General features: G+C 41.1%; 1 protein-coding gene across 1 annotated transcript in view; it reads right to left on the bottom strand.

Annotated features, from left to right (window-relative positions):
- The window catches only part of DCHS2 (dachsous cadherin-related 2), a 378130-nt gene extending 352464 nt beyond the window's left edge, over positions 1-25666 (bottom strand). The window contains exon 1 of the mRNA XM_089670433.1: positions 22647-25666. Within this exon, the coding sequence (XP_089526559.1) occupies positions 22647-25094 (2448 nt within the window). The 5' untranslated portion in view covers positions 25095-25666. The remainder of the gene's footprint in view (positions 1-22646) is intronic.
- Positions 25667-26883: the final 1217 nt, after the last annotated feature.

Genomic DNA, 26883 nt, shown 5'->3' with positions numbered 1-26883 from the left:
TTAGGGTGTTTATTTATTTTTATTATTATTATTATATTTATTTATTTTAAGGGTTAGGGGGTAAGGTTAGGGGCAGGGGTGGAATGACAACTCATGGGGCCCCTGGGCAATAGGGGATCATGGGGCCCCTGTGTCCTTTCCCAAACTCAAAAAAGCCTATGAAAAAGGTACCAGGGGCATCTCATGGGGCCCCCTACTGAACCCGGGCCCTCGGGCACTGCCCGAGTTTCCAAATGGTCAGTCCGCCCCTGGTTATTTTTTTGTTATTATTATTATATATTATTCATTTATTTTATTTATGATTTTTTATTTATTTGTGTATTTTATTTATTTTACATGTATTTATTCATTTATTATTATTATTAATATTATTGCCCTAACCCTAACAAAAAAAGATAACTAATGAATAAAAATTTAAAAAGAAATAAAAGCTGATGGAAAAGCTAAAAAAGCTGAAAAACCTAGCAACAAATGATGCAACAGATAATATTTTTGTTTCTATTGGCTAATAAAAAAATGCCAAAACTCAAAAATGCCATGAAAACGGGCAAAATCACACGAAAAACTTAGAAACATATGGGGACTTTTATTGCTGACTTGATTCTAAGCTTTAGCCTGCTGTTGGCTGAGTCTGAGTCACAGGGGAGCAAAAGTAAGTGTGACCCAAAGAAGTATGACCAAAAAAAGCTTTTGCCATACTTCTCTAATTTGCCGCAGTTCCCTTTCATTAAAAGAGAAGGGAAAACAAGGGGTGATATAATGGGTTAATTTGTTTGGGGGAATTAACCATTTTTTTTATTCTAACAGCAACAAAGTTAGTCAGGAACTTTGTGCAGTGACAGCCATTGGTTATGCTGACAATCACCAAGGTTCATTGACCAATGACATTGAATATTCTCATCTCAACAGAATGTGAGTGGTTGGATGGCAGCTCACTCTGCTGAAGGTGCATGGCTTTTCCTTTAAATTGCCTGCCAAAGGATTTCTGGCAGCCATTGGAGTTACTGTCCAGCTTATCTTTCTCCCTCCTTATTACAGGTGATCAGCATAACTGCCAGGCAACAAACAACTTCAGAAAATGATCTGCAGTGGCAGTCCTTGTATTTCTCTAATCACTGACTAAAGCAGCAGCAAGTGGGCAGTGGGAGAGGGATATCTGATACTGCTTAAAAAGGAAAACAAATATTTACGCAGGACTATATTATGCTAATAAAGTAGGACTCCATCCAAAACGTATTTTATAGTTCTGGATATAGTGTTTAAAGGATAGAACCTCTGTCGAGTATTTACAGCTATCTGAGGCCCTACAGCAAAGATATCCATTATTTTCCACAGAGGTTATAACCCTTCCTCACTCGTTCTATGTAGTAGAGAATTGAGTACTTAAACTTGAAACTTTTTTTTTCATTTTGGATAGAGTAAGGGAGGGTTGGATATTTTTTTGCCATCTGTGTTCCATTGGGGAGATTTCCTTCACCTCCTGTCCCATAGCCAAACAGGAAGTGAGAGGAAATCCCTGCAAATTAGGGAATTCTTTGGGGAACCCCAGGTCACCAGAACGAGCGTCTCCTTTGGAAAATTTCACATCTCTTACTTTTCTGGAGACAACCCAAAGTTTGGGATTTTGGAACAGAAAATGAGAGGAAATCCCTGCAAATTAAGGGAATTCCTTGGGGACCACCAGGTCACCAGAACGAGTGTCCCCTTTGGAAAATTTCCCATCTCTTACTTTTCTGGGACAACCCACAATTTGGGATTTTGGAACAGGAAGTGAGTGGAAATCTCTGCAAATTAGGAAATTCTTTGAGGACCCCCAGGTCACCAGAACAAGTGTCTCCTTTGGAAAATTTCCCATCTCTTACTTTTCTGGAGACGAGACAAAATTTGGGATTTTAGAACAGGAAGTGAGAGGAAATCCCTGCAAATTAAGGGAATTCCTTGAGGACCTCCAGGTCACCAGAATGAGTGTCCCCTTTGGAAAATTTCCCATCTCTTACTTTTCTGGGGACAACCCAAAATTTGGGATTTTGGAACAGGAAGTGAGTGGAAATCCCTGCAAATTAGGGGAATTCCTTGGGGACCCCCAGGTCAACACAACGAGTGTCCCCATTGGAAAATTTCCTATCTCTTACTTTTCTGGGGACAACCCAAAATTTGGGATTTTCTTTTAATTTCACTTTCAATGATGATGGACAAATAGAGAGCGTGAATCTCTTTAACAGTGGCACAGACAACAATAAAAACTGACAAGCATTCTAATCCCTCTCCACTCTATCCAAAACAACAAAAAAAGTTTTGCCTTTAGCTATATTTTAATACAGAAACTAAAGCTAATAACTATTGTTACTGCAATTCTAAAGTCAGTATATATGTACTGTATTTACATACGGATGCAAAGGGCTTATCTTGGTGTAAAAGACTTAAAAAATACACACAAAATGTGTAGTGAGGCTGCTATATGAATCATAATTGGCTACGAGACTCATCACTACATAGGGAAGATGAACCCTACATTTAGTACAATAGGTGAAAAGAAAACAGTCATAGTGATATCTGGCAATTAATGAATCTGTGATTTTCAAAAGCCACTAAACACTTTTGGGTTGTAACAAAAACAAACCTTCATAAATACACAATGGGGGAGATTTACTAAAACTGGTGCACTCAGAATCTGGTACAGCTGTACATGGGAGACAATTAACTTCAAACTTCAGCTTGTTCAATTAAGCTTTGACAATAAAATCTGGTATCTGATTGGTTTCCATGCAGAGCTGCACCAGATTTTGCACTCACCAGCTTTAGTAAATCTCCCCCAAAGCAGTGAATGTGACATTCATCAAAGTTTGACTGCAGGGAAATTAATCACTGTAACTTAAAACACAGACTCCAGGAAGATACACCTGAAGACAATGTTTGGTGAGGGTCACATTTACTGCTTTATTAATATACCCCGGGTCTAATGCAAGACATAAAGAATTTAAACATTTCTAAAAAGACAGCAAACAATGAAAGGGCTTCTACAACAACTTTGTCTGCTCCATTTGTTTCAGGCATAACTGTCACTATTTTGTCCACATAAAAGATACAGTATCAATCCTAATCTGAGAGAATCAAATCCAGCCCACCTGCTGACTGAATCTTTAGATTACATCCTTTTTATGTCACACTGTGTATATAATAATGAACCTTTTTCTGTAGCAAATTCCAAAGGGACTGGGGTCCTAGCTGAGGCATCTTTCATCTCATACCATTCTTTGCATGCAGAAGAAACATGGAAAGAGCCTATTCCAAACACTGACATCAAAGTACTTTTGGGCGTCATAGCTTGAACATTTAGGAGACACCCAGAAGTAATTAACTGGCTCTCGTTACACAATATCTAGCAGGACAGATACAAATGAATGCTCATTAGATTCTGTTCTCAAAATGTTAAGTGATTAGAATAGGTATAGTACAAAGGGATGTACTGAAATTATTACATATCCAATATAAGTGCTGATTGTAAGAAAACACACAAAAATATTAAAACTGAACTCTGTGATAAACCATTATTGTCTACAAACAAAAGGCATGTGCATTCTTCCATGAAGCATGGTGTGTTTTATGCATTTCTTCACAATCTGTGCAGTAATCCAGTGCAAACTTTTGCCTCTGTGCAAGGGCTTCCTGTAATAAAGACCAGCCACTGCTGCTCTTTCTCCTTGTACTGGGTGACTGGTCCTGACTCCACTCTTCCTGTATTTTTAGCATGCAGACTGTAAGCAGGTTGGAACTAGTTAGATAGGTGCTGCCCCGGATGGGCGTGAAGGGGTTAACTTTTTTTTTTGCTTTTTCTCTGAGCTCTGCCTATCTCTCCCTACCATTGCTAGTATAAAAGAGGGAGGGCTTTGCCCAGGGTTGTTCAGTCTGCTGCCTGGGAGAAAACACACACACAGACATCCAACAAGACGTAATCCCCAGCTGCTACAAAAGGGGGCTTTGTCTTGCCTTGTTCCTGACTTCCAAGGAGAAGGAGGAGATCACATTCTACTACCAAGATGTACAGTTGTCAGAACTTGGAGTTCGTCCCGAAGCAGGTGCGGACTGACCATTTGGAAACTCGGGCACTGCCCAAGGGCCAAGGGTCAGTAGGGGGCCCCATGAGATGCCCCTGGTACCTTTTTCATAGGCTTTTTTGAGTTAAAGGACACAGGGGCCCCATGATCCCCTATTGCCCGGGGGCCCCATGAGTTGTCAGTCCGCCCCTGTCCCGAAAACACCAGCTGCTGGAGAATGCCTATGATGGACTGATGGATTAGGGACTTAGGAAGAGACTGTACTTTGCAATTTTTGCACTGTTTTTATTCAGTAGTGCCTAATGCTTGATCTGAAGTCCTTTAAAAAGGGGTGCATTGCAAGTAAACCCCCTATGACACACTTAGGCTACAACTTGGGTCACTTTTACATGGGGTATGAAGAGGTATCATGTTAAGAGTCATCTTATTGTAAGTCATACATGTGGTTGTCACGAGCAATAGAAGATAAAGGCAGCAAGCAGCCTGTTGAAAAGCTGCATGTGATATAGGTGGAATTGCCTCTTACTGATAGGGAGATGTTGTTGGAACTCCCTACGCATTCCATCTGCCATAGCAACCGGAATGAAGCTGTACTGCAGAGGTCCACATCCAGTACAGAGGTATTGAAGTTAAAGAGTTAAAATCAAGTGCACATTTGGAGCCCACGCTATGTGCACGGCGGGGTTCAGTGCTGCTCCCAGGACCAGTAGTGAGAAATGCAGGACAGGAGGCTGTGGTCAGTGTTTGGCACAGCTCGCCTAGATGTAAGCTACAGTTGCAAGATGTATATTTACACGGGAACCCGAGAGTTAACTGGAGAACAGTTGCAGTGCAAGTGTACATGGTGTATGTTCATCTCTAGGAGTAGAGGCCCACCTTAAGTCAAGTATTTCCTGATGGTAACTTCAGCTCTATCTCAGGGCATTGGTGAAAACGGTACAAAGTAAGAGTACCCCAAGTGTGTGCAGGTTGCCTAGCACAGCCCAGAAGAACTCATCCTGGGGTAATTCTCTCATGCGACGCAGACTTGGAGCCTAACAAGTTAATTGGGAAGCATGGAAGACGTAACAAACAAAAAACACTTTACCCTGCCCCACAAGCCAGTAGTGTGTGGGGTCTGCTTGTCCATCTCACAGTTCTGCTCCTTGCATGGAAGATCACAGGCTTAACTGTTAAGTTGGATGGCTCCTGTTAAAATTACCCTAACCTGTTACTGTCCCCCTTCCGTCTCCAAGCATAGTAGCTATAGATATCTATAGAAGCAGAATTTCAGGGGGTCCCACCACAAGCTTCAACCTTAGCCCCCACTGTCAGCAATGGTAACACATAGGAGCTTTTGCATATTGTTACATCAGTAACTAGAAACCCCCTTCCCATTGGGTAAGAGTCATCAAAAGTCTTCCCACCCACAGAAATAGCAAACAAGAGCTCCTAATTTGCAAAAGAACTGATGATCACAGTAATTCCATCAATCTGTTCCCACCCTGATATTATATTGGTATTGCTGCCACAACAATAAAAATATATTGCCATGTGACATATTTGCATTGTTTATTTCATACACTCTATGAAGTTATTCATGTAGGTTTCATCATGTTAGGTCATAGCTATGTTTATACTATAGTTTGCAATTAAACATTAAAGGTATTACTTTTGCAGGTAAGTATGTCTTTATAAGTATGTCTTTATAAGTGCTTTGTTGGTTGAACAACCTCTGAAGTCTAAGCCCCAAATAAGAGCAATCCCAGCACTTTGGTGTGGCTAACCGAACAAACATTAGACAAAACAGTGATTGTAATTTTTTTTCCATTAGGACAGACAAAGCTGTTTCAGTCTTTAATGATGAAATCCTAATGTTATTTTCCTTTTTCTGTTTTACTAAATTTAACTAAATGTTACTGTATAATCACACCATTAAATATTTTGTATATGTAGCAATCAGCCTGCAATAGTAAACAATTACTGAACACTTTTGATTTACATATGCCCCACTTGAGTAATACTATGTTTAAACAAAATAAATAATTTACAGCATACGCGAATTACAAAACAGAAAGAAGGAAGAAAAAAACTAGCAAGAAAGAAATATAAATTAATGCAAAATAACACATAAATCCACAGTTAGTGAGTTAAAAATGTAGGGTTTTGAAATGTATAGTAATGGTAATTAATGTTCACAACTGGTAAATTTGTGCCATTCCAGAGTAAATCACCAGCAATGTTTGTACTGAGCATAAAATAAACTACAAAATATAACTGTACTGTACTTATAGTCATCCAACAAACTTGACTCTTCAAATGCAGGAATATTAATGCAGTTTAATATGTATTTAGCATCTGAATAAAGGTTGAATACCTTTTAATAACTGCTCTCATTTTGGCAAGATCAGAGTAGGGGTTATCTCCTCCACTTCTCCAAAGCACTATAAAGAATACTTTGCTGATACAATGATCTTTTCAGAAAACAAGTTTTGCACCCAAATGAAACCCACCATCAAAATATGGCTGGAAACACAGAATTATAGGTGAATCATGAGATGCAAGCAACGGGGAACACAAATTCACCATATGAAACTCTACCAAAGGGTCCCACAGCATTCTGTGCATGGACAGACAAAATCTCTTTCAATACTATCTATCATGAGACCCAACGATAGAAGACCTTTCCATAAAAGTAATAGGATTTGTTTACACATGTGCAGAAAATGTCTGGACTGGCCAGGAGAGTTTCCAGCTACATCTGTTAAACAAAAGAATCCACATACAAAATTCTTTTTTTGGTAACTTTAAAATACTGTGTATATGGGAAAACAAGAATACAACAGTAGGACCTTTTCTTTGGACATTGAGGTTGGTCTAAAAGAATAGTGGACCTTTATAAACTTTGTACAGAGGGAGCAAGGATAACAAGAGATGTTTAAAAGTCACTTTGAAAGCTGATACAGTGGAGTACAGTCTAATGGGGCATGGTAGCTAACTAGTTATAGCTCAGCTCTTGCATATTGTAAAGCCATGCTTGAGCAAAGACGATCAGAGGGAAAACTGGTAGGCCACTGGCACACAAGGGGGATGTAATCTAAGCTATATAATATACTAAGGAAATCTTCAGTTCAAGTGTTAAAGTATATCATGCATAAAGTAATTACTTTCTAAATCAGCCATGTTATCATTCTTTAGGGATAAGTATATGTAAGTAATCTTCCCATCCTGTTGACTAAATGCATGATTCCAGATAATTTTCCTATTTCTTCTTAAACATTGCAAATTGAACGTTCACTTGGTTGTAAATACGGTGAATATTTTTAATACCTATTCATGTGCAAGAGAACTTAAAAAATAGATTACGATTAGTCATGGTTGGATGATTTAGGAAAACACAACTTCATCCTATTCACTATGCTGAGTTATGAGTTGATATTCTTTTAGTAAATCAACTCCATTAGTTATTTCAGTATCAAATGATACCAAAAACCTTTGCATATATAGCCTCTTGCCTTGACTTTTCTGGCCATTTTAAACATTGTTCTGTATACATTCAGATGTTAAACCTAAATGAAACTATCACCTTAATATGGCTAGAAAAACTGAATTATAGGTGATTCATGATATGTGGGCCACGGGGAGCGCATAGTTACCGTTTAAACCTCTGCCGAATACATTCAGATTGTCTACACGTGCACTGTAGCTGCAGACAAGAAAAGTGAGAACAAGGAAGGCATCTGCTATATAATACAATATTGTATGAAGAGTTATATTTTAATTTCAAACTTATGAGCAGAACATTACTGTTTATTTCTTTAATTTGCACATCATTGGATAATTATTGTGTGAACATTCTCAAATCCCTAAGTTATCAGCCTTAAAGTGGGTCTAAAGGCTTAAAGTGGTTCTAAAAGCTCAAGGATTTTTACCTTCAAGTATTCTATGCATGATGGTAAAAAAACCTTCTGTGTGCAGTGGCTATCCCAGCCCCCCCAGTTCTTACCTGAGCCCCCTGAGCCCCCTCCAATCCAGACATGTCATCAACAGCCCAGCCTTTGCTGTCTGGGGTCTCTTCCTCCTAATTGGCTAAGACAGCAGTGGGAGCCAATGAGGAGAGAGAGCGGGGGTGAGGCTGAGCCGTGGTTCTTTGTGCCCCCAGAGCCAGAACCACTGCCAAGGACCCAGAAAACAGAGGACTGGGGATGCTCTGTGCAAAACCTCTGCACAGAGAAGGTAAGTATAGACATGTTTGTTATTTTATAAAAAAAACAAAACAAAGCTTTAAAAAAACAGACCTATGAGTCCAGTGCTATCTTTCTACTTTCCTCAAGTATTTTTACAGTGCAAGTCTCTTTAGAAATTCAACTCAGAAGTAAAAAATTGTCAAAGATAAATATGATCTGAAAGCAAAGATCCTCAAGTTCACGGTCTGCATGTAAAAGAACATATACTTAGAAACTCTATGATCAACCAATTCATAAACGATAATATATATTGCAATCAGACACAGATAAATGTTTATTTTAGTTGATTTAAATTTGTATAAGGAGGAAAATAGACTTTACCATGCATTCTTTCTCCATGATGATTAAAGTTTACTTGTGCAAAGAATGTTTCGTGTTATATGGATCTCACAAAAGAATGCATATGGTTTTTGATCAAAGTAGATGTACCTTGTCCGCAGTGGAGTCAGTTGCTGCTTTGTGGACATTATTCACCATTAAACATTTATTACTAAGAATCACAAAGCATTGCTGACAGCATCTCTTTAGATAAGGGTTTAGTGGTGTTCACTCTACTCTCCTCTTGACATTTCTCATAATATAAACAAAGTATCAAGTTAAGGATAAGACACCAGAGCATGACTGAGTCAATTTAAGTGAGCTCAGCATTTAATGTGGCCTTGTCAGGCAAGCAGACCTTCCCCTATATCATCGTTCATAAATTATATTCCACCCCTCTAAGGAAGTACCTCAGGTTTTCTCTAGTAACCACTCATGAAAATGTTATCTATTAATCTTTTTGTTATAGTTTCATTATATGATTTCTTTAAAGCATAACTACACCTTTGTGACCTATATAATTAAGTAAAGCCGAACAATAAAATAGTTGGGTTTGCAAAGAGTATTCATTAGCAGTTTTTCTGTCTTGGCATCACTTGTCAATTGTTTCCAATTTAACTGCAGAATATTCAAATAGATGCACAGAATTACATGTATCAGTCCCTTCCCTCATGCCAGGGTTCTAGATGTATTCCTGGACTCTATCCTTTCAGCTCCAAATCCAATCACTGTCCAAATCTTGTAGACTTCCCCCCATGTAAAATTCATCTAAAATACGCCCCTGTTTAACCAATGAAACCAGAAGTTACTCATTTACTCCCTTGCTTTCTCTCACCATGACTATTGAAACTCCCTGCTCATAGGTCTACCTCTACGAAGGCTATTCCCCCCTTCAGTTTATCATTAATACTGCTATCAGAGTAATCTACCTTACCAACCACTCAGTGTCCGCCACACCTCTCTTCTAATCCCCCCACTGGTTTCTGACTTCTCAATGGATAAAATTCAAAATACTACCAAAAACATACAAAGCCATCCACAACACTGCCCCAAACTACATCACCAAACTTTTCTCCATACATCACCCAAACCATTCTGCCAGCTCCTCCCAAGACCTCCAGCACTCTAACTCCTTTGTCTCTTTCACCAATCCTCACCTTCAGGATTTCTCCAGAGCCTCTCCCATCCTGTGGAATCTCAACCTCAATCTGCCCTGCTATCTCCTACTCTATCCACCTTTGGGCGATCCCTGAAAACTCATCTCTTCAGGGAATCCTGTCCTACCTCCACCTGAAAAATTAACGTTTAAGCTCATCCCTTACATTATAATTGTATTGTATTTTGTTCCACTTGTCTTGTAAGCTCTCATGAGCAGGGTCCTTTTAACCCTCTTGTATAGTATTATAACTGCTGTACCATCTCCCTTTATATTGTAAAGTGCTGCCCAAACTATAGACGCTATATTAATCCTGTATAATAATAATAATATGTGTGGGCAAAACAGAAAAAATTTCACAAAGTGGTCACCAATAGTCACAATACACTCAATGATTTTTGAATGTGTGTTTAATTTATAATCGAATATACTTGGTGATTCTTTCACAAACCCTGCATGTTGGTTGTTTACTTACTTTGGGTGACAACTCTGATAGCACTATTTAAATAGTAACCAGTGTTGTCACCCTTGCCTCTTTATACTCCATTGGACTACAGGAGCATGTGCTGGCATGAACAACATCATCACAATACCCTATTGTAATTGTATTATATACCCCTTGCCTTGTTGTCATCCTCTGTACCCTTTGTAGCATTAGCTTGCCTCACCACCCCTGCTGCAGGGACATGCTATTGAGATGTTCCTGGTGGATGAAACAGCACGTTTCCTTTGACGTGTGCTGCTCTAGTACAGGTAAAGTATGATACCAGAGAACTTTAAAAAAATGCATTTTCTTGCTTACATTGCTCCTGAAAAGTAATGCACAAGGGGTAAGCGGTTCTGTCAACCACCTTCCCTTTACGCACCTTCTCTACTGGTAGAATATAAGGGGAATTATGTACTTTATGCTGCCTGTCAATAGTCACACCAGAAATTATGGCAATAGTAGCACCGTGGTTCAACATAGAAGAAGGGATATTCACATCCACAAAACCACAAATATCCCTAGAACCAGGCTTTAAGGCTCATGCACATAGAGAGTTTGAGGCTGAAAAAATGAAGCAGCGTAAAATCCCTGCATGTTTCCACATCTAGGGAGTTGCAGGTGATACAGACAGCTGGCTTTAGAAGTGAGCAGCTGTACATACTTGTATTCTGATATATGAACCATACGCTTGTGCACAGGGCCGGTACAAGATGTGGGCAGAAGGGACAGCTGCCTGGGCGCAGTGGTTTACTGTATAGATGGGGGGCACCAGTGAGCTCATTCTAATACAAGAAATTTTGACAAGTGGATGACTGCTGGGGGTAGCATCCCCTAAGCTTGCACATAATGAAGGAGGGGGGGCGCCGTTTGGCTTCTTTGCCCTGGGTGATGGATGACTGTGTCCTGGCACTGCATGTGCATATGATGTATAAACAGACTAAAAAGGAAAATGCACCTACAATTCACACCCAGACATTCTAAGAAAACATACAAATGAACTCAAGCACAAGAACAAAAATCTTGAAGCAATATTCTTGAACAATCTCTTGTGACATATCAAACACAGCTAATTGGGAGAAGTTTCCAGCCCAGTACAAATTGAACATTTTCCTCCATGCAGTAAGGACACAAAACATGAACACAGTCCTACTGGGATGACAGCAGGAGTACAAAGTACATGACACTCTTTGCTGCAGATCCAAAAATGTGATATACCTAATAATTTGTATAACATGCCCGAAAAGGACTCGCGTTGGTGAGAAACCATGCACTAAGGAATAAATCTACACGCATTCACTGGGATAGTGCTGACAAAACAGACTTTAACAGATGGACAGCACATTCTGCTTTATGATATAAAGTGCTGTCTTCGCTGTGCAGTCCCAGAATACCTAATTTCTACAGCCATTCCCTATGTGATATGTACTTCTATGCATGATTAAATAGCCAAAAAGTGCTGAAAGTAATGACATTTTTGACATTTGTGAGATATTATTTTTGGGGCTGCTGTATAAAAGATTTCTGCAATTAAGAGTTCAAAACACTCCAGTCGCTCTGTCTCTAACACTTTGCCATATGCCACGGAACTGAACAGAAGGTCAAAGCAATAGAGCACATGGAGAAAATAATCTGTTATTCCCTGTAAACTATGACATTTGATAATTTTTATGATTTTAACATATTGATGGAAGGTTGATAGGATAGGAGAGAAGCAAAAGAATATACAAAAGCATGGTTAAAAAAAAAAATCAAGTGTGCATTCTTAACTCAAAAAGTACCTTCTATAGTTCTCAGCGTCCTCCAAATACCCAAATGCCTTTTTTTTGGCTGCTGTCATCCAACTCCCTGTTAGAGGGTGGCTACATTCATTCTGCATGTTCCCACTGTTTGTAGGAACACAGCTACCTTCTGCTCCCAACCAAGATGGACTAAGGCCTATGGACTATGTGAGACTAGAGCCCTGACATCAACAAGACCAAAGCAGGGTCCATAGCCCTGCTTTGTAAATGATGACACTCAGAGACAGTCCATCAATTCAGATTCTTCTTGAGTTGGGCTTTACTAAAAAATGAATCACAGGACCACTAAGTAGCTGATGTGTAAGGATTATTTGTGAAGAATTAATATATTGTTTAGTGTCACTTTATTTACAATGTTACTGAAGGGTTAGTCTACACCAAATACACAGTTTTTTTTGTAGATGCTTGGGCAGTAAAGTAATTAACTCCCCCAGAGTTTTACTCTCTCTCACTCTCAGACACTTTATTGCTTGCATTCCCAGGTCTGCACACTTACCCATGGTTAACACTTTTGTACCCCTGTGTTTTCTTGGGCACAGTAGCCCATTTATATGAATGGGCTGCTGTGCCCATGCTTCTACACAAAAAAGGTGTGTTCACTTTTTTGAAAATGCGGCCACAGGAAACCGCATGGTCTTTTTGACCATGCTGTTTTCCTGCGGTTCCCACACCTGCAATCATGCTGCAGGCTGAGATGCATGAGGGTGCCATTCAGAATGATGTATTGAAGGGGAAGCGTGATTCGACTGCAGGTGGTTGCGCATGCGGGAACAGATGCGTTTCCCGCAGCCACAGCCAACCTGCATAGTGTGAACCGAGGGTCACTCTGGGACCTAGTGTCTCTCTGTCAGATCATTAATTCTGTTTTTACAAAAACAAAAAAAGGAGGAACGCTTCCGTGTGGTGGAGAACACCCTAATCCTCATGATTGGACAGCACAAAGCCATAATCTATAGCAGTGAGATTTAGATGATTTGATCTTAAGAGACAAAATAAACCAGCAGCTAAGTTCTACAGACCCAACAAATCACAGAAATATAATTTGTGAGTGCAAAGGAGAATTTTTTTTTCAGGCTTTCAAATTGCTTATTTTGTGTTTTCTTTTCTATGCATGCAGTGCAACCCTATGCAAACCACACCCAAAAACTAACAATGCAATTGGTTGTAATTAGTGGCTACATCTAAGTGTTTAGTTCTAGATTTGAGGACATGTGAATTCAAGAAACATACATTCCCTCAGTCTGAAAGCACCAAAAACAGTGGGATGTGTTTTATCAAACATCGCTAACAATAGGTAGGGACTGGGAACAATGGATTTAGAAGTCATAACTGAGGCTAGGTCATAACTGGGAGAGAGGTCCTTTTTTCCAAATCCCTGCCTGTCTTAAAAAGAAAACTGTGTCCGAATAGTTCCAAGTTTTTATCCTGTATTCAAGCATCATCTCAGGAAAATCTTCTTAGAACAAAAAAAGTAGTGCTCAAACTACTCCTACTGACCACCTACCCTGGGGGAATTTTTACTCCTACTGATCCTGGCATTTTTACCCTCACTAACTGTTGACCCTGGGTCACTTTTTATTCCCACTAACCACATACCCTGGGAAATTTTTACTCCTACTGACCCTGAGACATTTTTACCCTCACCAACCGTTGACCCTTTCTTATTTCCACTGACCACATACCCTGGGGCTATTTTTACTCCTACTGGCGCTCAGACATTTTTACTTTCAATGACCATTGACCCTTTTTTATTCCCACTGACTCAGACCATGTTTTACACCTATTGATCACAAATTCCAGGGCATTTTGTGCTCCCACTGACCACTGGCCACAATCTTGCCCCCAACAGTCAAAAGAACACTGAACTGGCGCTTTGTTTAAAAAAGTACAAGGTGTAATAGTGTATCAACGAACAGTGAGTTAGCAATGGGATAACAGAGGTAGCAACTATCGCCATGGCTTGTAGAGGAGTCCAATCTGACTGAGATTCAAGACTTATTGGGGTTGATTTATTAAAGTCAAATAGGCTGATATTTTACAAGAGAAATTTCCGCAGAGCTTAGTGAATGTGGTGAAATGTCACTTTGCAAAGAGTACCCAATTGTGCAAGGAATATTTAAAAAACAGCATATTTGCTTGCACTGGGCAATGGAAGTCAGCAGAGCTTCACCTCATTCACTAAGTTCTGGGGATAATTCCCTGCAAGGTACAGCTTCTCTAGTGAACTGGACAGTCTATATTCCTTTTGCCATTGCTTCTTGATCTGTCAGTACTCCAATAGAAAAAGTATCATGTATGTATTTGCTAATATTCTTTGTTTGTTATACCATAAGGTCCCCCCCCTTTCTCAAGTTCCCAGATTGTTTTCTGACTGCCTGCCTGCCTGCCTACAAAGTGATACTCAAAGCAGAGTTGAAGCGCTAGGGGCCATAACAGTAGCTTCAGGGAAGTTATCAGTATGGGGAAATCTGAGAAATTCCATATTGAAACTGGAGTGCTTTGACCCAAACTTGATCTATTGCTCTAAGGCCCATGGGGCAATGAATGTAACAGTAGTAATGACATAGCATCAACACATAAAATAAAAATAAACACATAGCTTAGTTATCTCACATCATGCAATGAACAGGTATAGTAATCAAATACAGTTGTTATAAATGTGTATTTTATTAGGGCAAAGAGCTCCATGACCACATACAGAAAGAAAACAACCAGGCAAAAAGTTTTGATTTTCTTCTTATTATTAATTATTAATAACATAGTATTAATATACTAGATTAATTATATAAAATTAATGTACAATTATTATTTAAATAGTAAACTGTTTAAATAATGCTGTTGAATGGATTTAAACAAAAATTGGAAAGATAATAAAAATTAATTTGGCATTCAAAGAAAAGCAATTGAAATTGTTTGAAGCTACCTAATAATCTGTTGTATCTGCTTTATCTACTATTAAGAGAAAAAAAAATGAAAATGTAATAAGTCTCCTAGATTGTAAACTCGAAAGAGCAGGGCCCTCGATCCCCTCATGTTTTGCATTGTATTGGTATTGTTCTGTCACATGTTCTGTCCCCCTTTGTAATGTACAGCGCTGAGCGAACTATTGGCGCTTTATAAATACTGTATAATAATAATAAAATCCAACATATCTTTGTTGTGAGAAATAGCAAAACAATTAGGTTCCCACAATAAATCTGAACACTTCTGCTTCTTTAGATTGTAAATCTATTATATAAAATCAATCAGATTCCAAGCAGTTACATTAACAGATAAATATATAGTAAAAGAATGGGATTTGGTAATTCATTTCAGTGGCAAACTTAGGATCCACTACTGTGCACAGCTTGCAAGAAAATACTATACAAAAGGACAGCATGGACCCTTCAATCAGTAAAATGTCCATGTGGATGACCCTGATATGTTAAAAAATTAATTCTACCAATTATTAAGACCAGGAGTAATTTATTGCACCATTCGCGGATTGGATGAAGTTTGGAGCAGACAGGTTAGTCTCTAGCTAACATCATCCAATCCTGTCTGGAGAGAGTGACAACAGAACCCAGAAGTGATGTTTAACACATTGCTTCCGGGTCATTAACAGGAAGGGGAGATCAGCGAACAGTTGCCAACTGTCTGCAGAGTCAGTAACTAAAGACCTCCAAACTTTGTGTGGCCTTCAGATTAGCACAACAGTGTGTAGAGAGCATCATGGAATGGGTTTCCATGGCCGAGCAGCTGCATCCAAGCCTGACATCAGGAAGTGCAATGCAAAGCATCAGATGAAGTGGTGTAAAGCATGCAGCCACTGAACTCTAGAGCAGTGGAGACATGTTCTCTGGAGTGACAAATCACGCTTCTCTGTCTGACAATCCGATGGACGTGTTTGGGTTTGGCGGTTGCCAGGAAAACAGTACTTGCCTGACTGCTATGTACCAAGTGTAAATATTGCTGGAGGGGGGGATTATGGTGTGGGGTGGTGTCTCAGGGGTTGGGCTTAGCCCCTCAGTTCCAGTGAAGTTCCAGTGAAGGGAACTCTTAAGGCGTCAGCATACCAAAACATTTTGTACAATTTCATGCTCCCAACTTTTTGGGAACAGTTTGGGGATGACCCCTTTCTGTTCCAACATGACAGCGCACCAGTGCACAAAGCAAGGTCCATAAAGACATGGATGAGCAAGTTTGGGGTGGAGGAACTTGATTGCCCCACAGAGTCCTGATCTCAACCCGATAGAACACCTTTGGGCTTATTAGAGTGGAGACTGCGAGCCAGGCCTTCTCGTCCAACATCAGTGCCTGATCTCACAAGAATGGTCAAACATTCCCATAAACACACTCCCAATGCTTGTGGACAGCCTTCCCAGAAGAGTTTAAGCTGCAAGGGGTGGGCCAACTCAATACTGAACCCTATGGACCAGGGGCAGACTGACCATTTGGAAACTCGGGCACTGCCCGAGGGCCCGGGGTCAGTAGGGGGCCCCATGAGATGACCCTGGTACCTTTATCATAGGCTTTTTTGAGTTTGGGCAAGGACACAGGGGCCCCATGATCCCCTATTGCCCGGGGGCCCCATGAGTTGTCAGTCCACCCCTGCTATGGACTAGAACTGGATTGCCATTAAAGTTCATGTGTGTGTAAAGGAAGGTGTCCCAATACTTTTGGCAACAATTTCTTAATGGTAAGTGCTAACATGCTAAATATTGTTTGCGTGCACATCTTGCAGACATTTTGCCCCTATTTTTCTTTTAATCTTCATTTTCTCCAAGTAGGAAGATTTGCACCATATTTGTTCAGGCATCATTCTGAGCCCTCAATAACTTCCTAGACTAAAAGTCAAGCCCATGAAATGATGCAGTTGTGTAAATTTCAATGCCTGTTCAGTAGCCTTTAAAGGGTACACTTATTCTTCCTGCCTATCCCCTCACCAACCTAAAGTAACCAACCCTCTCCCATTCCAGATGCACATGTACTTGACTCCCAGAGCCATGTGCTGCCCCAACTGTGTTGACATCCGAATGTGAAAGCGTAATCTTTCCATTTTGGGCTGTGAAAAAAAAGTTTTTCTCACATAGATCAACCACTGTGTGCTGCTGCTCACCCTGTGACCTGTTATGTTTTAATATGCGGTGTGAGTGTATGGGAATGTCCAGACTAGAGATTAAGTATTATTGCTTAAAGCTGAGTGACAGGGATGATCTGTTTTGCCTACTTACATTGATTCAGCTTGGCACAATGTGAGTATATATACCTCATACCTTATGGGTTGCTGGAGAAACTGAAAATCACTGTGATAGCTGCCATTATTATATGTCCTGTGTTTTTTTCCAATAAACACAAGACATTCTTGGATTGGACAAGGAGGGCAATGGGCATGGTGGGTAGTGACATCACGATATTCACCTTATCCAATCGGGAAACATCTTGTATTCATTGAAAAAATGACAAGACAGTCTATAGATGGCGGCAGTGCCGAGCAAGCAAGCAGAGGGGAAGCTGACCATGCAGAACCCATCACTGCTATCACTGTAGCAGCGCAGAATACTACAGCAATTTTCAGCTTCACAAGCTGCTTATCTACTATGAGATATGCACACGTACATTGCACCAACAAGATGATTATGCAAATATAGATCATTCCTGGAGTTCAGCTTTAACCACTTGCTTACCGGGCACTTTTACCCCTTCCTCTCCAGGCCAATTTTCATCTTTCAGCGCTGTCGCACTTTGAAAGACAATTGCGCGGTCATGCAACACCGTACCCAAAAAAATTATTATAATTTTTTTGAGACAGATAGAGCTTTCTTTTGGTGGTATTTAATCACCACTGTTTTTTTTTTGCTAAACTAACTAAAAAAGACTTAAAATTATGAAAAAAAAGTTTTTTCTTAGTTTCTGTTATACAATTTTGTAAATAAGTAATTTTTCTCCTTCACTGATGTGCGCTAAAGAGGCCGCACTGATGAGCACTGATAGGCGGCACTGAAGAGGAGGTACTGGTAGGTGGCACTGATGGGCATTGACAGGCATCACTTGTCAGCATTGACAGGCATCAGTGATGGGCACTGAAAGGCAGCACTCATATATGGCACTGATAGGTGGCACTGATGGGCACTGATAGGCAGCATTGACTGGCACTGATATTCAGCACTGATTGGAACTGTTAGGCAGCACTGATTGGAACTGTTAGGCGGCACTGACGGGCACTGATAGGTGGCACTGACTAGCACTGATAGGCGGCACTGACTTGCACTGATAGGTAGTACTGATAGGCATCACTGTCTGGCACTGATAGGTGGCACTGACTGGCACTGATAGTGGGTACTGAAAGGCAGCTGTGATGGGCACTGATGTGGCATTAATGGGCACTGGTAGGCACTGATATGTGGCATTGATGTGCACTGATAGGCACTGGTATGTGGCATTGATGAGCACTGACAGGTGGCACTGATGGGGCTACACTGATCATCAGTGCCCTGATGATCAGTGTAGATGTCCCTTCAGAGGAATGACAATTACCGGCACTCCTCACGTGCTGTCAGCGTGAGGAGAGGACTGCTGATAACCGCCATTTCCTTGTTTACATGCAATCAGCTGTGATTGGACACAGCTGATCACGTGACGGAGCCGACATCATTGGCTCTTTTACTGTGATCAGTGATCCGCTGTGTCCCAGGGACACAGCACACCACCGATTGCCGCACCACCGATCGCCGCACCACACACCCCCGGGGGCGCGCATGCGCAGGTAGAGTGGGAGGACGTCATATGATGTCCTCCTGGAATGAGAGAACCGCCACCCATCCTTATATGGAGAGCAGGAGGCGGTGAAAGTATAAGTTCACCTTTCATAATATGTTACATGTTACACCCATATTCAGGCTAAACATGTTATGAATAGACCGTTCCCACTTCTCCCCACTCTTCATTGTGACAGCTAGTGGGGGATCTTCTCCTTCTTGATACCTGTCACAATTTAAAAAAAAAAAAACAGTGTTCTGTGAATGAATGAATAAATGAATGAATGAACTACAAATCCCAACAGCCTTTGTGGCTGACAGCTTGTAGTTTTCAATGAACTATCACAGCACTGTGAAGTGCCATGGTAGATCATTTATTCTTCCTGTCAGTATATCTGCTTGCTCATACACCCTGTACAGGCAAGCAGATATACTGACAGGTCTGCAGGGAACCTGCATGGCAGATCGCTGGTGCAATGCTTTACAAGCTTATCATATTGTTGCTATCAGGGGCGGACTAACAACTCATGGGGCCCCCGGGCAATAGGGGATTATGGGGCCCCCGTGTCCTCGCCCACACCCAAAAAAGCCTATGAAAAAGCTAATGAAAGGTACCAGGGGCATCTCATGGGCCTATATTAAAGATAGTTATTAAGAGGTTGTCAAATGATTTATCATGTCACCCAATATTTGGTCTCCATTCAGTAGCCAAAAGAGGCATTCAAAAAAAGGGGGATTTGTGAAAAGAAATTCACAGAGAAAGCGGCTACATTATGAACAGAACGTGACACTCGGAAAAAATTTCCAAAAATAATGCTTTATTACACATATATAAATATGACATATGGGCGTTCGCCCTGGTTTACCATCACCTCAGTATGAGACAATACACACAGACCTAAAACCATATAAAATGACACCAAGACCGGTCTAAATGCATGTGCAACAGAAAAAATGACTGCAGGAGTCTAATGTCCCTGTAGCACAGACACATAGGTGAACACTTCCCAAAAAGAGGTGTATCCAAAAATTATACCATAGGCATACCATAATGTTGAATATTATATGTTGAACAATACCATTATGGTGATCCCAATCAGGGAATCCAAAAATTGTACTATGGAAAAATATCACATGTATACAATGCAGCAAGCACAATAGGCGTCAAGAAGAGAACAACAAGCCTCAGGCCTGTATGGGGGGAGACATAAATGTCAAATATATGATGCAATACATTCCTGTGCCGGCACAAGTGGTTGGGGCCCATTCATCTGTAATATAAACAGCTGTATCCTAGAGCTCTTGAATGAAATAATGCCCCATTTATTCCCAGGGTGGAAGAAAAGATGCAAAGAGCAGCACTCTGCTTGAAATGGTATCTTCACCACTATATGTGGACTACACACCACCTTTCGTAGGGAAAACAGGACATATCCCAAAAGATCTTCTGCCCGTTGAGATATATGTGGTATATCCTGTATCCTATACAAAGCACCATGATGTCCCCATCCTGTAGTGAGATAAATGATATGTGGGAAGTCACTGACAGAGTATACACTCAATAAGATATATAGGTCATATAAATCACAGAGGACCATATATCTAATGTCCTGTAACAGTCCACTCACCACCTGTGCTGTGGGTATTAGGAATGAAAGAGATGTCCTTCATGGGTACTGCCATACACGGCCACAGAGGCCTAGGAACCACCGCTGACATCCGCCGATATACCGCGGGTTCCAGCCCCTTCTTGGCGCTTGTGCTGCTCACACTTGCCTCATGGCATGTGAAGATGGCTTCCTCCTTATGGGTCAGCGTGCGTTCCACCTAATGCGCATGACCGGAAGTGACGTATCTGACGTATGCCATGAGGCAAGTGTGAGCAGCACAAGCGCCAAGAAGGGGCTGGAACCCGCGGTATATCGGCGGATGTCAGCGGTGGTTCCTAGGCCTCTGTGGCCGTGTATGGCAGTACCCATGAAGGACATCTCTTTCATTCCTAATACCCACAGCACAGGTGGTGAGTGGACTGTTACAGGACATTAGATATATGGTCCTCTGTGATTTATATGACCTATATATCTTATTGAGTGTATACTCTGTCAGTGACTTCCCACATATCATTTATCTCACTACAGGATGGGGACATCATGGTGCTTTGTATAGGATACAGGATATACCACATATATCTCAACGGGCAGAAGATCTTTTGGGATATGTCCTGTTTTCCCTACGAAAGGTGGTGTGTAGTCCACATATAGTGGTGAAGATACCATTTCAAGCAGAGTGCTGCTCTTTGCATCTTTTCTTCCACCCTGGGAATAAATGGGGCATTATTTCATTCAAGAGCTCTAGGATACAGCTGTTTATATTACAGATGAATGGGCCCCAACCACTTGTGCCGGCACAGGAATGTATTGCATCATATATTTGACATTTATGTCTCCCCCCATACAGGCCTGAGGCTTGTTGTTCTCTTCTTGACGCCTATTGTGCTTGCTGCATTGTATACATGTGATATTTTTCCATAGTACAATTTTTGGATTCCCTGATTGGGATTCACCATAATGGTATTGTTCAACATATAATATTCAACATTATGGTATGCCTATGGTATAATTTTTGGATACACCTCTTTTTGGGAAGTGTTCACCTATGTGTCTGTGCTACAGGGACATTAGACTCCTGCAGTCATTTTTTCTGTTGCACATGCATTTAGACCGGTCTTGGTGTCATTTTATATGGTTTTAGGTCTGTGTGTATTGTCTCATACTGAGGTGATGGTAAACCAGGGCGAACGCCCATATGTCATATTTATATATGTGTAATAAAGCATTATTTTTGGAAATTTTTTCCGAGTGTCACGTTCTGTTCATAATGTAGCCGCTTTCTCTGTGAATTTCTTTTCACAAATCCCCCTTTTTTTGAATGCATCTCATGGGCCCCCTACTGACCCCAGCCCTCGGGCAGTGCCCGAATGCTCGAATGGTCAGTCCGCCCTTGGTTGCTATACAGTATATTGTGACGTATGGAATTTAGCAATGCAGACTTGCTAAAGTTGAACACCAGGGAAATGAAACAAATACCTTTGTACTTCAAGTGTTAAATATTTTTTTCCCAGGAATCCAATAAAAATGCACATTTACTACGTACCTTATCCCTGGCACACATAGGATCCATCTTTCATACGTCCTATCCCCCACAGCCACTTCTTATCGGTGCCCAGCTCTGATATCATCACAAACAATGCAGGACCAGCAGTCCTGCATTGTAAGTGAGGATGCCAAGGACCTGTCCACCAGCTGGAGCATTAGAGACAAAAGGCTATCACATTTTTCCAAGAAGCAAGAGATAAAATAAGTAAAAGCACTTTTTACTGATACTCTGAGAAAAAACATGCAGTTAATATTCGCAGTGCAGAGGGAGCCCAACTACAAGGGTAGTTTTTTCATATTACCAAAGTTCAGACTTAAGCTTCTAATAGGACCACCTTAATCTACTATTTAATTAAGAAAAGTTTAGTTGTTAATCTTTGACCAATCATTATACTTTTTACAATTTTTTTCACTGCACTTTGATGTTACTGTGCATATTATTATTTAAGACATTGGAGAAAAAATTACAGCAAAATAAGACAGTATGTAAAATCAGAAGGAATTTTTTATGGGCCTCAACAAACAGATCCCTGTTTGAAACAAGGAATAAAAAGCTGTTATCAGTGAGGATGTGTACTGCATGGAGATTGTGGATTTAGAAACTGATTCCTGCAGGGTTCACCTGTCATCAGAAAGAGGTTTCTAACCAGTTTTATAATAAACATAAATCAAATGGTTGAAATATATCCCATTAAAAGACTGTTAAATCTTACCTGAAGAAAACAATGCCCCAACGCTGAATGTTCCTGCAAGGTTACATTGTAGAACTGTTGTAAGAAGACTGGTTCATTGTCATTGGTATCCTCAACCATTATGGTCACTTGACAACTAGATGATAGTGGAGGGTCACCCTGGTCAGTAGCCACAACCACCAGATCCATTACAGTCTCTGTTTCATAATCCAATGATTTTGTAATGCTCAGAACCCCTGTATGTGGGTCTAGTTTAAAAGCAGTAGAAAATGTACTGCTTAGCAGAGTATAAGTTATCCTGGCATTTGGGCCCTCCTCATCTAAGTCCTGGGCATTAATAGTGAGGGCAGCAGTGCCAGGAGAAGCAGATTCTGAAACCATCACTTGATATCCATCAGGTTGGTTAAAAACTGGAGGTTGGTCATTTAAGTCAGTAATGCTAAAAAGTACTGTTTTAAGAGTCTGTAAAGGAGGGGAGCCTGAATCACTAGCAAGAAAGCGCAGTTCATATAGATCTTTTTGTTCGCGATCAAGAAGAGCATCAACACACAGAAAATAGACTTGTGGCCCAACAGGATGAAGAGAAAATGCACCATCAGCACCTTCCAAAGTCAGTGACACTTGCTGAGGTGCTCCAGTACTTCCAGGATTAAAATGTTGTCTTTCTTTGGCGACATTCAAAGGATTTGTGGTTTGTGCAATATTTACTACCGGTGGTATTTTGGCTAGTGAATGTCCTACCACACCAACATTTTCTCTACTATCTTGAAACGTTCCTGTGTGATGTTCACTGTCCTTATCATTATTGGTTTTCCAGGGTTCTTCCTCAAACTCTAAATCAGGGTCAGAAACAGAAATTCTTGCTAAGTACTCTCCTATTCGTGCTCCTTCTGATACTTCTGGTTGCCCACTTTCAGTGAGTAGGGTGACTTGTATGCTGGGTTTGTTATCATTAACATCAAGGATATTTACCATGACAAGGACACTAGAAACTTCAGGTTGGGATCCACCATCTTTGGCTTGGACTATCAGCTGATGAAGAGCTTTTTGTTCTCTGTCCAGGGGGTGACTGACCCTTACAATTCCAGTACTTTCTTCAACACTGAAATATTCCTCACCAGACCACAAGCTATAAATAACTTCCCCATTGCTACCTAAATCAGGGTCCACTGCATGAACAGTGCAAACTGAAGTACCTGCAGGGGCATTTTCCCACACCCAACCCTTATATTCAGGCTGGTCAAAATTTGGTGGATTATCGTTTGCATCTAAAACAGTTATGTCTACCAAAAGTCGTCCGGTTCTACGTGGATGACCACCATCAAAAGCTTCAACCTCTAGCTGATACTTATCCACTTCTTCTCTGTCAAGCCAATGTACTAACACTAGATCCAGGGGGTTGAGGCGAGAATCAGTAGATTCCCCTTCTACCTCTACTTCTTCCTGTGAATCAGAACTGTCAGTATTCCCCCTTGTATCAGGGTATATTTCATACATATAGTCCCCAGGATGTGTATCATGCCCAGGTGACTTTAAATGTTCAGAAAATACCTCTTCCCCTTTAAACCCATCTTCTGCATCCTCAATATTCGACTCCCACTGCTGTCCTCCCTCTGAATGTGAGCCCCTATTTTCTTCCTTACTGCTAAAAAATGAAAGCAATTCACCACCTCCTATCCATGACCCCTCACTGTCTGGCACTAATCCTTTACTGGTGGTCCTAAACTCTGCTGATTTGTCCTGTACATGTCCCTGGCTAGATTGATCTTTTTGCTTCCAAACCTGAAGAGTTGCTTTTGGTCTAAAAAATCCCCCTTCCCCCCTTACCTGTTCTGCTACCTGACCCCAGTCCTTCCCTGCAGCCCCTGCATTGGACCTGCTATCCCCATACCTGATGATGAAGGCAGTTTCCTGACTACCCCTAAGTAGTGAGTAGCCTCTTAACCCATTCTCTCCCTTATCTGGATCCCAAGCTGCAGGTAATCTGAAAGTAGTTCCAGGTGGAGTTAGCTCAGATACTTGTAAACGAAGTGATTGTACAGGAAAGGTGGGAGAGTGATCATTGACATCACGTACTCTGATATCTACCTGCACCACCTCCCCCAGCAATGTGGCAGCCACAAAACTGTACCTTTCTCTTCTTTCTCGGTCCAGAATTCGGAGGGTCCTTACAATCCCAGTGTCTGTGTCTATTTGAAAGTCCCTGAGCACTGGGGACTCACCACTTTCCTCTGATAAGAAGAAACCTTCACCTGGGCTCCCCTCTGGCAGTCCTGCACGAATGTCACCTACTAGGGTACCAGGTGGCAGACCCTCATCCACAGCCAGGCTGAGGTTGTACACCTGAGCTCTGCACCAGCAGTCCATACAAAGCAGCATCAGCACCAGCAGAGAGTGCAGAGGTAAGATGTGTCTACAGCATCCCATCACTGTGTCCTCTCTGCACCTCACTCTATTCCTCATAGCCATCCTCTGCTGCTACAACTGCACCAATACATCCAACACACTCCTTACATCCAAGAGTTCTTCTCTGCCATGCACATACATAGATGCCAGGCAGTGCCAATCCTATTCTCTTCTCTGCAATATCCAGACCTTGTCTAAGTGCTCTCCTGTCTGCAGTTCATATTTAAATTCAAGGACTGTTTTTAAGGTCCAGATGACCTGGCACAGACTGCTAGTTTGATGCAGAGATCCAGAAAAAAAATAACTCCCTCCTTCTGTGAACAAATGCTGTATCCTGTCTCTTGTATTGTCCTATGCAGAAAGAAAAAAAAATCTTTAGTATTTCCATTCACATCTGGTTTTCTTCTGCTGGATATCTGTCCTTTCCCATCGAATCAGGTGCATGCTCTGAATTACTGTAGTGCATTTTTTTTTTTCTTCTTGAATAATAGAATCCTCTGGAGCACAGATAAGAGACGAAAAAGAAGCAGAAAAAAAGTTGATGGGAATAACAAGTGTGTGTGGCAGCAGCAGCAGCAGCAGCAGCAAGCAGCAGCCCCTGTCCCTGCAGTGTCTCCTCCTCTCTGCTCAGACAATCTGTGCCTCTCTCTCTGATCTGCCTGTCTAGAGCTGTGCTGGTCTCCTGAGCACGTGATCCTCAGGCAAGGGCAAAGCCTGCTCATTGCATTGCACTGCAGTAAGCATCTGCTGTTACTATCACTACTCACACACCCCAGCCTGCTCCACTTCTACACCCTTCCCTGCCTGCTGCCAAGGGCTTCCACACACATACACAACTTTTACATCCCTAGCCAAAGTGACCTGTACACTGCTCAGTGGGCTTGAGTTAGGCAAATAGGCTGTGCACTCTGAAAGTGCAGTTGTGAATGAGCAGAAGCTCTTCTGACTTCCATCATCCAATCATGTGCAAACAAAATGATTTTTTATTTTTATTTTCCTCGCATGTTAATTGGGTAGTCTTTGCAAAGTAAAACTTTACTTCATTTACTAAGGTCTGGAGCAAATGCACTTTGCAAAGTGCACAGTCTGTTTGCCTTTCGGAAATTAACTCCAGTATGTTCAATACAAGCCGCTCAGTTGATCAAACAACTGTAAAGTTCAATGGTAACTTTGTATACACTTTGTCAATTGCTATTATGTTTTCTTTATAAATGTAACTATTATACTTTACAACAACAACAAAGTTTTTTTCCCCGGTTGTGTCATCATAGTTCTTTTTCTCACCATACCAGAAATGTATAAAAATGATCAGCACATCCCTATTTGTAATCTTAAAACATAGCCTTTTTTTCAGCTTTATGGAGTAGGGAAGGGTTAATCCTCTGTCAGTTTATTTCTGCTGCCTATGTTTAACCACTTGCCTTCCAGACACTCTCACCCCCTTCCTGCCCAGTCCAATTTTCAGCTTTCAGCGCTGCCGCACTTTGAATTACAATTGCGCAGTCATGCAACATTGTACCCATATGAAATTTTTATCATTTTTTTCACACAAATAGAGCTTTCTTTTGGTGGTATTTAACTGCCACTGGGTGTTTTATTTTTTGCACTATAAACAAAAAAAGAGTAAAAATTTTGAACAAAAAATGTTTTTCTTTGTTTCTATTATAACATTTTGCGAACAGGTAATTTTGCTCCTTCACTGATGTGCATTGGCGAGGTTGTATGGATAGGCAGCACTGATGGGCACTGACAGGTGGCACTGGTGGGCACTGAGAGGCAGCACTAATGGGCGCTAACTGGCTGCACTGACTGGCAGCACTGACCGATGGCACTGACTTGCAGCACTGCTGGG

Source organism: Staurois parvus, unplaced genomic scaffold (genome assembly GCF_062004578.1).
Source record: "Staurois parvus isolate SC_StPar_1 unplaced genomic scaffold, SC_StPar_1.0 ptg000090l, whole genome shotgun sequence".
Taxonomy (NCBI): Eukaryota; Metazoa; Chordata; class Amphibia; order Anura; family Ranidae; genus Staurois; species Staurois parvus.
This window is presented reverse-complemented; position numbering and strand designations above follow the sequence as displayed.